At 39.3% G+C, this 16,118-nt stretch overlaps 1 protein-coding gene across 2 annotated transcripts; it reads left to right on the plus strand.

Annotated features, from left to right (window-relative positions):
- Window positions 1-1,506: 1,506 nt before the first annotated feature.
- On the plus strand, window positions 1,507-16,047 carry LOC131524745 (trypsin-3-like). 2 transcript variants are annotated; one of them, XM_058752046.1, is made up of 6 exons: window positions 1,507-1,604; window positions 11,677-11,743; window positions 13,778-13,928; window positions 14,111-14,358; window positions 15,349-15,485; window positions 15,574-16,047. In XM_058752046.1, exons 2-6 carry the CDS (start codon window positions 11,677-11,679, stop codon window positions 15,721-15,723), a joined length of 753 nt encoding a protein of 250 aa, XP_058608029.1. In that variant the 5' UTR covers window positions 1,507-1,604; the 3' UTR covers window positions 15,724-16,047. The 2 variants fall into 2 exon arrangements, with proteins under 2 accessions (XP_058608029.1, XP_058608028.1); XM_058752045.1 differs by lacking the exon at window positions 1,507-1,604 and adding an exon at window positions 9,807-9,897.
- Window positions 16,048-16,118: the final 71 nt, after the last annotated feature.

Here is a 16,118-nt window from a genome sequence, read left to right on the forward strand (position 1 = left end):
GTGAGAGTCAATGTGGTGAGCGAGTGACCTCTGGTGGAGGGTGAATGGAAGTTCACAGACCGGATTCGTGACAGTAATGCCTTGCCTTTGGCAAGCACCACTAATAAGCACACAGCATAATAATAGTGATGCCTTACCTTTGGCAAGCACCACTAATAAGCACACGGCATAGTAATAGTGATGCCTTGCCTTTGGCAAGCACCACTAATAATAAGCTTAAGTAGCAGATCAGTAGGTTGACTCTCTCAAGCCAACCTAATAAGTATGCAAGATAACAATAGTGATGCCTTGCCTTTGGCAAGCACCACTAATATGAAGCTTAAGTAGAATATCAGTAAGTTGGCTTTTTCAAGCCAACTTAATAACACAAATTATTTAAAGGCTAACCAAATAAGTAGGTGCAATAAATACGATTAAACCTTTTAAAAAGAAGACATACAAACATAAAAGAGAAACCAACAGACATTCAGGTCCGTGTACTTTTGTGTCCATTCGTTTTTCGTTTTTTAACCCAGACCAAAAAAATGAAAAAAGAACAGTTATTGTATTTTTAAATGCTATGCTGAAAACCAAAACTGAAATTAGAACCGTACACACAAAATATTTACCCGAAAAAGTTAAATATGGACTTCTTTTCAGATTTTTTTAATGAATTTTTGCACTTTTAATAAACATTTGAAAAATGCACAAATTAATATAGAAAAATTTAGATTTTAACAGTTTTTCTTTGGCTAAATTTAGTAATGCTTCTCCTACACGTTCAGTTGAGAACTAGAGCCATCTTTGGAACAATGCAGAGACTTAATACAAATATGATTTTTAAAATAGACATAGCAGAATCCTGGGACCTTTATCATCATGAAATTATATACTGGGATATAATTTTGTTAAAATTTTGTGTGCTATCTGGGTCACGGTATCGGAGAGGACCATGCATGGTTGCTCAAAGTACAGTAGGCTATCGTGTTAGAGCGCTACACACGGTTTAATATATGGGGTAAATATAGAAATATAATATAGAAATATATAAAGTTACAGTCTCCAGATACAGGCAGGCCTGGTTCCTGAATCAAATCACTGAGGGTGCTTCTGAAATCATTTGAAAATCTGAAATCATTGTCTTTTTTTCCCCTTCTCCCAAATCAGATTATAGCGGACTGTTTCAGCTATTAAAATAGTTCAGTTTTGTATGTAATGGCAAAGTGATTATATTTCGTTTCGTTTTTTTATTAGGCTAAGCTAATTTAGAAAAACGTTTGGAGCATTTTTTTTTTTTTTGTTCGTTAAATAAATTTTTTTCTTTCTTAAAGTAACGACCAAGCGGCCAGCGGCAGACCGGCAGGCTGATCATAGCCTACGTTTGATCAATTTAGCCTTCTCAAATCATCACGACTTGTCTAAAATAAAATCTATAGATATAGCCTACTGAAACAGTTCAAGCATACAACAATGTTTAAAGGTTAAACCTAGATAAATGTGCGCTGCATCCAGTAGTTTGTGCAGAGAGTGGAAGCTAAAGCGCAGGACATGGGGGCACCAGCGCAATCAATTGCATTTTTTTTTTTCAATGGAAACAATTTACGCCGTAATTTTTGCTCATAAAGGTAAGAGTAATACATCATTCGGAACTGTAAAGGGTCTACTTTTATTTGTGTACACTCACAATATCAACAAAACGTCGTGTTTTAAGAAAACAATGATGCGCTATATGCGCTTTGTGCCGTCTCGTCTTGAACAGGAGCGCTTCACAAAAATGAACCGAAAGTCAGCGAATACATGCCTCACAGACATGATAAATATATCTATAGAAAGCTTTAAATTACTACTTAACGAAATAAATAAAATCGATAACAAAAACTCTTTCATTATAATCCGTGAAGATGTACTTCTGGCGCGTCTAATGAGGAGATGGCGAGTCAGGATCATCATCTTCATCTTTGCAACACTGACACAGAAAACAATAGTTTATTAGTACATAATTCAAATATCTCCTTACTATTTCCCCCGGACACATTCATGGTAATTACTTTTGCTGGGGCTTTGCGGCAAGCTTTATTGCGTGTATTTGAAGCAGAACTCTTCAGCTGCGCTGATGGCGCGCGCGCTGCTGCTGCAGAACTCTAAACACTGTCGAGCCGCTCTTCACAGTCGCGGCACGCGGTCTCGTGTTGTTTCCACCAGCGCGGCATTTTTTTTCATCACTGGATGGATGTTTAAAATATCAAAATAAGGAGAAGCCTAAAACAGTTCCGAGGCCCGGCCCATGTCTGAACTATGATGTGAAAATTGGCCCGATCGAAGCCCGAAACCTAGAGGCATAAAACAGTAGGGGCCGGCCGTTTTTTCGGTAGAAATCACGTTTCCCCCTTGGGGGGCTGAACTGAACTAAAAGCATGGCCACTCAGGAAATCAGCATAAAATGTCAGTTATCCTATTTCTTGCTTTAACCAAGTCCCTTGTCTTTGCTTTAACTGACCTTCTCTTGCTTTCGTTTCGTTCCCTCTCCTGTAGAACTTGTGGATACAGTTATTTTCAAATAAATGGGCTATCTAATGTGTATTTCATATGTTTTTAGGCATGAAAAATTATTAAGATCATAAAAATATCGAAGCTAAATGTTTTCATAAAGCAGTTATGGTGGTAGCAACGTCAGTAGCAGGAGAGGGTGAGTCTGAATAGAAACACTCAAAAAAGGTAGAAATTAAATTTAGGATTTACATACATTACAAAAAAAAAAAAAAGCTTTATATCATTTTTACGATTTTTAATGAAATAGGAATTTTGAATAATGAAAGTTAGTTTGTTCCTGCTTATTATTCATCGGAGTTCGAACCATTATAGAAGAAACTGCATTTTCCGTATTTCATTTCTGGGTTAAAAAACGAAAAACGAATGGACGCAAAAGTACACGGACCCATTCATATCTTGTGGCTTGATTTTTTTGTTGTTCATTTTATTTTTGTCTTGTTTTCAAACCGTGGTGTATATTGTTAACTCTATTGTTATAAATACAGTATACAGGTGCTGGTCATATAATTAGAATATCATCAAAAAGTTGATTTATTTCACAAATTCCATTCAAAAAGTGAAACTTGTATATTATATTCATTCATTACACACAGACTGATATATTTCAAATGTTTATTTCTTTTAATTTTGATGATTATAACTGACAACTAAGGAAAATCCCAAATTCAGTATCTCAGTGTTGAGTGTATCAATAAAAGCAAATGCACTCAGTGTTACCTTCTTTATTCACCACCGTGTACTACACTCGTTTCTCTTTCTTCTCCACCTTAACTCATACTAGAGCTCCCTCTAGAGGCTTACTCAGAACACCACATATCCCTCTCTCTTAAGAACAAACATGCTATAGGGACAAAGTCTCAGTGCAATTAGTTAACAGTTAAGATACAGGTTACTGTTGATTTTTTTTCCTCTTTGCAAACATTCAATCCCAACATTATGATTCGCAAACAAACCCTTATTGAACACATATTGGTACAGTAATACAATTTCCCAACACTTGGTATAAGCATCACCTACTCAACCACAATATTAACAGAACAACAAGAACATTCTTTTCCATATACTGTATAGACACATATTGTGTGCGAATAATGCATTAAACACATTTTACATTACATAATCCTGAGTCCATGCAGGTGCACGCCTGCTCCGAACAGGTCGTGTAACTACTGCAGGTTGTTCACCCCCTACAGGATCAGTATTCCCAGAGTCAAACGATGGCAGTTCACTGAACTCGTCTGCTCTGCACGGAGCAAGTGCAGATGCCAGGTGGGATGCATTCCAGCATCGTCCATCTGACAGCTTATATGTGTATAGTCCTTTCTTACCCACAACCTTCAGGGGTTTTCCAAATTTAGACTGGGTCTTTGGCACAATTCCGGGTTTCTTTACACGGACATACGATCCACACTGAAATGAAACATGCTTTGCGCTGCGTTTTCTGTCACTGTACCGTTTAGTTTTTTCCTGTTTCTCTTTCACGTGTGAGGCAAGCTGATGAGGTGTAAGTGCTCTGCCTGCAGGTGGCAAGCAAAGACCCGAAACGTTAAGTTTGGTCAACATGGCTCTCCCATGCAAAAGTTCAGTTGGTGTGCACTGTGTTGTGGCATGAGGCGTTGCACGGTATGCCTGCAGAAAGTCTTTGGTGAACTCCTTCCACCCTCTTCCTTCCAGTGAAGCAGTTTGTAAACTATCCTTTAAGCTGCGATTGAAACGTTCGACTTCCCCATTTGCTCTTGGGTAATACACAGATGATGTCCTGTGTATGATTCCTCTGTTTTGCAAGAACAGTCTGAAGTCGTGTGAAGTGAACTGTACTCCATTATCAGAAATCAGCTCTTTCGGGTTCCCTTCCTGCTAAACACTGTAGAAAGGAACCGTCACGGCATGAGTGGTAGGATGTGAGACAAATGCTATCTCGGGCCACTTACTGTAATAGTCCACCAGAGTGATCACAAACGACAATCAGCAGGTGCTGCATCAAAAGGTCCCATGATGTCTATGGCCACTTTCTCCCAGGCGTCAGTAGGGTAAGGCACAGGTTGGAGCGGTGTGGTATGTGTGACAGCAGATTTGTCATGTAACTGACAAGTGACACAAGCTTTAACAGCTGTTTCTACTTGTTTGTCCATACCAGGCCACCAGTAGAGCTCTCTCAGCCTCCTTTTGGTCCTCACAATGCCCTGGTGTGTATCATGTGCGAGTGCGATGAACTTGGGCTGGAGACATTCTGGAACCAGGAGGCGTGTGGTTCCACGCACCATGCAACCGTCCTGAGTGAAAGTTCATGCCGCACTTGAAAATACGGCTTTAACGCATGATCCAGTGCCTTTGCACACTTTGGCCATTTTGAGACGAGCAGTCTGCGTAGCTCAGCTTGGATAGGACAAGAATCACATGCCACTTTGAACTCAGAGCTGATTATTGCCGTGAGGGTAGATGTGAGCTACGACTTCCAAATCATGTTCCAGACTAGGCTCAGTACTAGGGAGTGGTAAACGAGATAGACAGTCTGCAGTCACGTTCTCATGCCCGGCTTGTACTGAATATCATAGGTAAAAGCCATCAGCCTAGCTGACCATCTTGCTATCGCATACCTGCTCTGCCTTGACCCTTAGATGACAAAAGGGTGGTCAGCGGGCTGTGATCTGTCCGCAGTGTGAAGTGTCGTCCCCACAAGTAGGTCCTCCATCGCTCTGTGGCCCAAACACATGCTAGTGCCTCTTTTTCTACTGTGGAGTACTTCCGTTCTGCTGCGGTAAGAGTGCGTGAGGCAAAAGCCACTGTTCTCTCCATGTTGTCTGCGTGTATCTGGGTAAGAACACCTCCTATCCCGTAGTCTGAGGCATCTGTGGTGACTATAGTAGGCAGTTCTGGATTGAAAAGCGCAAGGGCAGCACTATTCACAATTAGCCCTTTAACTGCCTCAAAGCTCTCCTGAGCCTCAGGTGACCAAACGAATGGAGTAGAGCCTCGTAAGCACACGCAATGGCTCCACCACTGTAGCGTAATTTGGTATGAATTTAGAATACCATGATGTGAGACCCAGAAACGAATGAAGACTAACCTCATCAACAGGAGGTGGTGCATCGGACACTGCAGAAATATGGGAAGCATCAGGCTGTAATCCCTTTTCTGACAGTGTGTGACCCAGAAATGACAGTTCTGCTTTTCTGAAGTGGCACTTTGTCATGTTCAGTTTGAGGCCTGCTTTATCGATTCGCTGCAGCACAGCTTGCAGATTTTCGTCATGTTCCTTGAACGTTGCTCCTGCGACCATGATATCATCCAAGTAACAATGAGCTCCAGACTGACCTTTAAGGATTTCAGACATCATCCTCTGGAAGCAGCTTGGAGCTGAGGCCAGTCCATATGGAACCCTTTTGAAACGGAATAATCCATCATGCGTGATAAACGCAGTAATGTCTCGGCTGTCCTCATGCAACGTTACTTGGTGATACGCACTTTGGAGGTCTAATGTGGAAAACACTGTTGCTCCACACAAGCTCGCAAACATCTCCTCCATATGGGGAAGAGGAAAGCTGTCCACTACCACTGCCTTGTTAGGCTCACGCAAGTCGACGCAGAGCCTAATCCCCCCATCTTTTTTTCTAGTGACAACTATTGGGGAGACCCACTCAGATGCATCCACAGGCTCGATTACATCCTGTTGCACAAGCTTCTGTAATTCCTTGGACACCTCGTTGCGAATTGAGAAAGGTAACCTCCTCAGTTTCTGCTGCACTGGCTGAACACCTGGCCGAACATGAACACGATGTACAAATCCTCTTGCACATCCCAGGCTGTTTTCCGACTTTGCATCTATAGATGAGACAGGATGCGTGCACTGGTCTGTACTGACCTGACCATCACAAATCTGTAAACACAGTCCAGTAAAGAGGTCTCTGCCCAGCACAGCTGATCCCTTTTGTACAATGTATAAGTCTGTGGTAGTGCAATGGCCTCCATACGAGATGCTGGCTGGCAGGCATCCTTTCACTTCAATTGCATCGCCCCCAAAACTAACTAGACTGAGTTTCGGTGGTGAAAGGGGTGCTTGACTGAAAGATCCAGTGTAAATGGACATTGGCAATATGGACACTGCTGAACCCGTGTCCACCATTAACTGAATGTCCTGTGTTTGTCCTGTGCTTGCACATATCTGTACTGTACACATTATTTTTCCACAGTCACGAGCAGAATGTTCAATATTTAACACAGTCACTTCAGGTACCGTAATTTCACTCACCCGTTTGTTTCACGACAAATCTTTGCAAAATGTCCTGTTTTGTTACAATTCCTGCACACTGCATCCTTAGCAGGGCATCCGGGAAAATTAGCTGCGTGCTGCTCAGATCCGCAGCGGTAACAAGTGCGTGCGGGTAAATTTTGGAGGTCCACGCGAGGCATTGACTTTACTTTTGCTCCATCGAACCGGTTATGTTGTTGAACTGCTTGTACTGAGTTGTCGGATGACGCCGACCATAGCTTTAGCCTCCGCTGTAGCAGTTTCAATTTGCCGGGCGACAGTCACGGCTTTCTTAAGGTCGAGTGGCACTTCCAGCAGCAGCCGTTCTCTGATGCGAGATGAATTAGTCTTTTCGACCAGCTGATCGCGTATCATCTCGTCCTCCATCGTGCCAAATTCACAGGTGGCAGCCAGTTCACGTAATGCAGCGACATACTGATCTGTGGTCTCGCCGCGTTGGCTCCGTTGGCGGAAGCGGTAACGTTCAGCAACCACATTAACTTTAGGGACAAAAATCCCGTATTGCACTCAAAGCAGAAGCATCGTATCGTCTCCTGATCACTCACGTTCAGGGTGTAGAACAATCTTTGACCCTCGGCTCCGAGGCAGTGTATCAGAAGAGCACGCTTCCTAGCATTAGGCAGCTCCTCGCCCACGGCCAGCAAGAAATTGTCGAAAGTTTTGATCCACCCTGTGAATGGAATCGGTGGTTCACCCGGCGTTTGCAGGAACGGGCAGGTTGGCTGAGACTCAAAGCCATCCTCGTCGCCAATATGTTGAGTGTATCAATAAAAGCAAATGCACTCAGTGTTACCTTCTTTATTCACCACCGTGTACTACACTCGTTTCTCTTTCTTCTCCACCTTAACTCATACTAGAGCTCCCTCTAGAGGCTTACTCAGAACACCACACTCAGAAAATTAGAATATTGTGAAAAGGTTCAATATTGAAGACACCTGGTGCCACACTCTAATCAGCTAATTAACTCAAAACACCTGCAAAGGCCTTTAAATGGTCTCTCAGTCTAGTTCTGTAGGCTACACAATCATGGGGAAGACTGCTGACTTGACAGTTGTCCAAAAGACGACCATTGACACGTTGCACAAGGAGGGCAAGACACAAAAGGTCATTGCAAAAGAGGCTGGCTGTTCACAGAGCTCTGTGTCCAAGCACATTAATAGAGAGACGAAGGGAATGAAAAGATGTGGTAGAAAAAAAGTGTACAAGCAATAGGGATAACCACACCCTGGAGAGGATTGTGAAACAAAACCCATTCAAAAATGTGGGGGAGATTCACAAAGAGTGGACTGCAGCTGGAGTCAGTGCTTCAAGAACCACTACGCACAGACGTATGCAAGACATGGGTTTCAGCTGTCGCATTCCTTGTGTCAAGCCACTCTTGAACAACAGACAGCGTCAGAAGCGTCTCGCCTGGGCTAAAGACAAAAAGGACTAGACTGCTGCTGAGTGGTCCAAAGTTATGTTCTCTGATGAAAGTAAATTTTGCATTTCCTTTGGAAATCAGGGTCCCAGAGTCTGGAGGAAGAGAGGAGAGGCACACAATCCACGTTGCTTGAGGTCCAGTGTAAAGTTTCCACAGTCAGTGATGGTTTGGGATGCCATGTCATCTGTTGGTGTTGGTCCACTGTGTTTTCTGAGGTCCAAGGTCAACGCAGCCGTATACCAGGAAGTTTTAGAGCACTTCATGCTTCCTGCTGCTGACCAACTTTATGGAGATGCAGATTTCATTTTCCAACAGGACTTGGTACCTGCACACAGTGCCAAAGCAACCAGTATCTGGTTTAAGGACCATGGTATCCCTGTTCTTAACTGGCCAGCAAACTCGCCTGACCTTAACCCCATAGAAAATCTATGGGGTATTGTGAAGAGGAAGATGCGATATGCCAGACCCAACAATGCAGAAGAGCTGAAGGCCACTATCAGAGCAACCTGTGCTCTAATAACACCTGAGCAGTGCCACAGACTGATCGACTTCATGCCACGCCGCATTGCTGCAGTAATTCAGGCAAAAGGAGCCCCAACTAAGTATTGAGTGCTGTACATGCTCATACTTTTCATGTTCATACTTTTCAGTTGGCCAAGATTTCTAAAAATCCTTTCTTTGTATTGGTCTTAAGTAATATTCTAATTTTCTGAGATACTGAATTTGGGATTTTCCATAGTTGTCAGTTATAATCAGTGATGGGAATAACTGCGTTATAAATAAACGGCGTTACTAACGGCGTTATTTTTTTCAGTAACGAGTAATCAAACGACAATTTCATTGGCTGAACGCAGACAACGTGATTAATATTCATGAACCCAGCATCTCATTAATCCTTAGTGCGTTTTATATTGATGACAAATATGCATTCATACTTGGTTACTCTAATTACTAAAGTTCTATCATCATATAATATTAAATTATCATAATATTATATTATAATGCTTGACTGACTGATACTAAGTGTCAGTAGATAAATAGTGTAGATTAATGTACAGTGTTTTATAATAATAATTTACTCTTTTTAGTGTCCATTTCATTAATTTAACATATTTAATATTGGGGGCATCCAAAGTTATTTGACATTTGAACATTTTTTAAAAAGTAACGCAATAGTTACTTTCCCTGGTAATTAGTTACTTTTATAATGATGTAACTCAGTTACTAACTCAGTTACTATTTGTGAGAAGTAACTTGTACTAATTACTTTTTTAAAGTAACGTGCCCAACACTGGTTAGAATCATCAAAATTAAAAGAAATAAACATTTGAAATATATCAGTCTGTGTGTAATGAATGAATATAATATACAAGTGTGACAGGATGAGTTTTATTATGGTTTGCGGATTCATTAGAATCCGTTTCCGTTTTAATCTTTGTGTCTGTCAGTTGGGAAGACACGCCCACTGGCGTTGAGTGGCATTTTTGTCATTGGTTACACATGGTGACTCAATCATTGAGGTGCGTTTTATAGGAGGCCCAGAGGCTTCATAAGCAAGTTGAAGTGTGGCATGATCATTCCGCTCTGGGTTCCCATCTTGTGGGCCGTAAAGGTCCAGATGTTTATGTCCTGTCGCTTTCCCCTGGGATGTGTGTGTACGAAGTGATGAGCGCAGGTAGCGTAAAGCTTACTGTTGTCTACGAATGAGGTGCGGCCTGAGAGTGCTAGCTGTTGTTTCATAACCCTGTATCTACGGTTGTTTCCTACACCGGTTTCATCTACGGCTGTTCATACGGCTGCTTTCGTATACTGCCTGATCTTACGGTTTCATTGTACTGTGCATGCAGCTGACTGTGTGGCCATCATGGTGTCGGACCGTGGCCCCTTTAAGTGTTTGTAAGACTATTATTCAATCGATCTGTATGACTGTGCATTTATATCCACAGGTGACTGTTTAACGAGCTGTGATACTGAATCTTGACAGAAGGGGAGAGTGTATTTTGTTTCTTTTGTTGTAGTTTCTTTTCTTTTCGGTTTTGTCACTTGCTTTATGAATTTGAATGCACTGATTTGTTGTGGGGTTTGTCCCTTCTGTCCAAGTAAGGTTTATGGTCTCTTTGTAAACTGTGGGTATTCAATTGGTAAACTGTTGATGAGACCATTCTCTAGCATGTTTGAGGATTAATGATTTCTGTGTTAAATTTCCTTGTAGTATTTCCCTGGGTGTAGGTCCTAGGGTGGCGTAGTCGTCTCTCCACCGTTTCTGTCGTGTGACGCCCCCCCGCTTTGCCACACAAGTTGCACCTTTTGAATGGAATTAGTGAAATAAATCAACTTTTTGATGATATTCTGTTTATATGACCAGCACCTGTACACTGCAGTGAATTTCATCTAATGATCTGTGTTAATATTCATAAATATCACCAGAGCTTTCCACAAACTGGTCCACTGCTCCAACCTAAGTCGAGGGTACTTGTTACATCCTGATGTTTATGAATACCTGTGATCTTGCCAAATCTGTTAATACATTTATTTATTTTTTTCAATTTGTTTTTCCTTTATGTCATTAAAGTATAAAATGTAGATATAAACAAGCAAAAATAATGCTTGTCTTCACAACGCTGCTTGCATACAGAGAGCTGGTCTTCTCACACTTCAGCAAGACCATGTTTGTCAACCACCTTCACCAGAAGGCAGAATATCTTATTCACTTACATCTAACCACTTCCTCTAGACTGGAGTGACTTCCTTCTTTCTTTCTACAAGACCTGCACATCAGAACTATATTCTTTTTTTTTCTCATTGTGATAGATGATAAAGGGAATTTGGCCTTTGTTTTCCCTCATATTTATATTCCTGTGAAACAGGAAGCCATGGCTGGACAATTTCATGTTCATAGTCACCCTAGTGTGCTAAAATACAGATATACACTTCAAATAGTGTTTGCTATGGTACCGAAAACAGTTCAATTTTACTGGTACTACGTACTAACTATTGAATTTGGTTGACAACAACAGTTTTAAATTGTGAATTCGGTATTGTGAATTTAACCTTTCATTGTTACACCCTTTCTTATTTGTTTTTTTACTATGAAATACAGCCTGAAATTTTTTTTACAGAGAAGTTTGGAAAATAATTTATGAAATGGAAAATATGTAGGAACCCTGTAGATTTTTTTTCTTGTATTTATTAAACCATAAACAAGTAAACATACATAGTAAAATGTTTAAGTTGTAAAATGGCATTTTTGTCATCTGTTTTTGTCTATTTATACTAAGTCAACACTTGCATTTATCATTCCCATGCAAAACTGTGTAAAAAGTGTGTAAAAATTGTTGTCCCACGTGCTTATTTTTGTTTCCAAACCATTAGTCGTGATCTTATTGGTTGTTCTGTAGATGTCATTGTTAAATCGATTGCTTAAAAACATGAATGCAATTCCTGAACTTTGCAGATGTGCTCTCTCCTCTCCTCAACTGCAATGAAGACCGCTGTGTTCATTCTACTGGTTGTGCTTGTGGGTATGTAGATCTCTCTTATCAGTTATTCTGGTAGCACTTTATTTTGATAGTCCACTTTAGACATTCTACTAACTAAAAGTAACTTTGCAAAATTGCATTATTTTGGATATATATCAGGTACAGTACATGCCAAATCTTCTCAAGGAAATAAAAAATCTTTCAACTAATGCTGTAAAACATGAGAGTCAGTTGGTACTACATTACTATAATATTGAAGGTCAAAACTGACTGATTTGTTAAAATTACACTTAATGAAGTTTTTAAAAATAATAAAAGTTACAATTACATAATATTTCTACTTTAATTTAATATATATAAATATAAACATAATGGTGGCTGTCATAAAAACTTGATGGATTTATTCAAGCATAAATTAAACATTGAAGAACAGTAACATTTATAATGAATGTGTTATATGGTGCATATATTTAGCAAAATGCCCCTCTCTACAGTTTATGGTCACCAACCGTGTTGGGAAGTAACTAGTTACTAGTAATTTAGTTACTGTAATAATATTACTTTTTGCAGTAACTAGTAGTGTAACTAATTACTAACAAGATTTCAGTAATAATATTACAGTTACTTTCCATAAAACAGCTTAGTTACTTAGTTACTTTTGATGCCTCAACCCCACTGATTTAAAATCTAACAATCAAATAATTGCTAGATTTATTTTCATGATTCTCACATGCATGTGATGTCCCCGGTGCAGCAGGCAAGCTTGGAATATGGAAAAGCTTACATTCAGCAGATAGAAATATTGCATTATATATTGATTTTGTCAGGAAAAAAACATCTGTTGTGTAAGTTGTGGCTTTACTTTACTCTGGCATTACATCCCTCTGATCCGCATGTGGTACATTATATTAATATAATTAAAAATATATTTGGAAAATTAAACGGTTTCTTACAAACTCATGTGAGTTGATAAAATGCATAACGAAATTGAATCACATATGGGTAACGCAAAAATTACTTCAAGCTACACATGACAATTAATTAGATGAATACTTGAATGCCACTATCAATCGCTATTGAGTGTTTTTAATAACTTCTGACTGCAATTTTTGTCAAATGATGAGGCAGAAATATGTTGTTAGTAATATTGTAGAAGAATTTTATGTGGAAGATACACAGTTACAACTTCTGTGGGGCGTGAAGAAAAAGTAATGTAACTAGGAGTGTAACTAATTACTGTTGCCAGAAAGTAATAAGTAAAGTAACAATATTACTTTTGAAAGGAGTAAATAGTAATGAGTAATATATTACATTCTTTGAGTAACTAACCCAACACTGGTCACCAAGTATGTTTTTCTGAGGTAAATGTGACGTTACATGACATTGTTTACAAGCTGTTATATTGACGTCTTTGCGCGGCTGAAACACTGATTGAGCGATTACATGAGACAGGATACGGATTGTAAAGTTGTACTGTTTCTTTTAATTTACCTTCGGATGTTTAGTCATGTTTATTTTGTGCTGAAACTGGTACTAAAGTGGAGGAGATGATCAGTTCACGTGCGTCTCGCGCTCCCGCTACAGCGATCTGTCACTCCACATTAAACAGCGCCAAAACGGCATTTATTGTTTGAACACTGCAATATAATGGACATAATTTGAAATCTGAGACTTTGTTTCATATTAAAGGTAGGCCTACCAAAGCTCATTGCGCTTAAATTGGATGGGAGGTGCCCTTCAATGTTCCGTCCATTATCTGAAAACAGGCTAGAATAATCGATTCTTGGGATTTAAGAATGTAAAATGAGAATCGATTAATATCGAGATTTCGAGATTTTTTACCCAGCATCTGCTAAGTCTTTATTTTGATGGTCCCCCTACAGACCATATGTATCTTTGCGTGTAGTCAACTTATTCTACTAAATCTAACCCTAAACTAACAGCCTACAAATATTCTTATTGACTATTGAAATAACTTGACAATAATTGACAATTGTTAGTTTATACCTACACTGACATGTATTATAGATAATTTTTAACATACTGTTAATAAAACAACAATACATTTTTATAAAGCTTTCAGCTCAGGAGATAAAATCATTGGAGGTTATGAATGCCAGCCCCACTCCCAGCCCTGGCAAGCGTACCTTACCGATAACAGAATATCATGTGGAGGATCTTTGATTAATGAAAGATGGGTTGTGTCTGCTGCTCACTGCACATTCTCGTGAGTATATAACCTCACTTTTTTAATCATGTTACTTCATCAATCTCATTTTTCACTAAAGAGTACCTTTCAGTTCACAATAAAGATAAGAGTCTAGTCTATTGAATACTGGGATCCAGCTCTACATTGGAATATTTTAGTTTGAAATGTATTTGTACATTTATGAGTTGCTTGTCAAACAGACGCAATCGTCTCCTCGTCTACCTGGGAAAGCACAGATTGCGTGATGCTGAAAGCACAGAGCAGCAGATCGGAGTAGAAGATCATTCCTTACCGAGATACAATAATCGGCCTCATAACAATGATATCCTGCTGATGAAGCTGAGAAGTCCTGCCACCTTCAACAAGTATGTGAAACCAATCCCTCTGGCAACCAACTGCACCTCTGCAGGGGAGAACTGCTTGGTTTCTGGATGGGGCAGAACTGGAGGTGAGATGGCTGAGTAATGAAAATCTTCTTTATATACTTTAATGTTCTGTATATATTTCTGAGCTTCGGTGTCAAACTCAACATCACATAGACATTTACTCTTAATCAAATGCCTATTATGCAGAAAACGTCTATGGCTACTGACTGTGAAAATGACATTGTTATCGCACACTCATGCTGCACGTACATTTTAACATCAGTTTAACATTTCTATTGTAAAACAGTTGTCATAAATGTTGAGCTGTAGCCTATATCTTACCTTGAACTAGTTTAAGTCATCACACAACATGATTCATAATCTTTTTGTTGAAGAGTAAAATCACCCTCCGTTACAAAAATTTTAAATTTAATACACACAGACAGAACAACTTAACAGAATAACCACTTGTTACCAGCCTTTCACACATTATCTACAAATCTCATTCATTCTTCATTCTTTGTTACTGAAATCGTCAGCAAAATTCTGTTTATTATGATTTTGTTTTTCAACTTTTTCACCTCTTCATCACTGCTTTTTTTAAGTTATAAAATCATTAGTGTTCTCAGAATGTTAAATACATTCAGTTTCTAAATGCTTGAAAATTTTTTCTTGGCTCTTTGAACATTAAGGAGATCATTAAGGGAATTCCAGCTGACAAAAATATGTTCTATGTTTTGCACATTCAATGTTATTTCTGAATGTTCTCAGTTTTTAAAATGTTTTAAAATATATATATATATATATATATATAATATATTTCTCCTTTGTTTTATTTGTCATTTGGCAAACATTATGGGAAGCTTAATTTTGGGTGTTCTCTAAATTCTGAAATAAGTTGTAACATTAGACAAACATTAGACAAAAACTTTCCATGAACAAAAAGGTAGATACATGATACACTCACATGAACTAACTCACACTGGGCCTCGCTCCATGCTTGCAACGGCTCTGCATGCAACCATTAGATATGAAGATGAAAAGTTTTAACGCTGCTCATATACTCTTTCCAGCTGGCACTGCTTCTGTCCTGCAGTGTTTGGATTTGCCTGTCCTCTCAAGGGCAAAGTGTAAGCGTGTATATGGTACATTAATAACTACAAACATGTTCTGTGCTGGATTCATGCGGGGAGGGAAGGACTCATGTCAGGTATGTCATTGATTTCTTCCTTTTTATGTCTTTGAAATTTACAGACAAATGCACGTTTTTCCTTTTCATTTTCCCATTTTCTTCTCAGGGGGATTCTGGTGGCCCTGTAGTGTGCAGCGGGAAACTGAAAGGTGTTGTTTCCTTTGGCAATGGCTGTGCTAAACCACGCTTTCCTGGGGTTTATGTTGAGGTGTGCCGCTACACCAGCTGGATCAATTCCATCATAGCTAATAACTAACTGTTTATTCAGTCTGGTTGATCCTTTACAAGTTCATTTTCCTAGATCTGTAATTAAGTCAAAGTCCCTTTAAGGCCAGTCATCCAACTTTGAAATGCCTCTCAGACATCTATTTCAGTCATGCAAGTACAGCTCCTCTCTCTTTGAATGAGGAAACATCAAATTCTATGGCAACCAGAGCTTCTAACAGAAGCTGCAGTGATGCAATGACTTTACCAATAAGTGATTGGCTCTTTTTCCTTTTTCTATTTTTCTTTTGCATTTTCTCCCTTTCATAAGTAATTTGAGTGCACCATCTTTGTATATCTTAATCTTTGAATTAAATTCCGTTTGCAATAAGTATGTGTTTCTGTCTTTTATTTTTATGTTTTAAAGTTTTCTTTAACCATGATTGA

Source organism: Onychostoma macrolepis, chromosome 18, assembly GCF_012432095.1.
Source record: "Onychostoma macrolepis isolate SWU-2019 chromosome 18, ASM1243209v1, whole genome shotgun sequence".
Taxonomy (NCBI): Eukaryota; Metazoa; Chordata; class Actinopteri; order Cypriniformes; family Cyprinidae; genus Onychostoma; species Onychostoma macrolepis.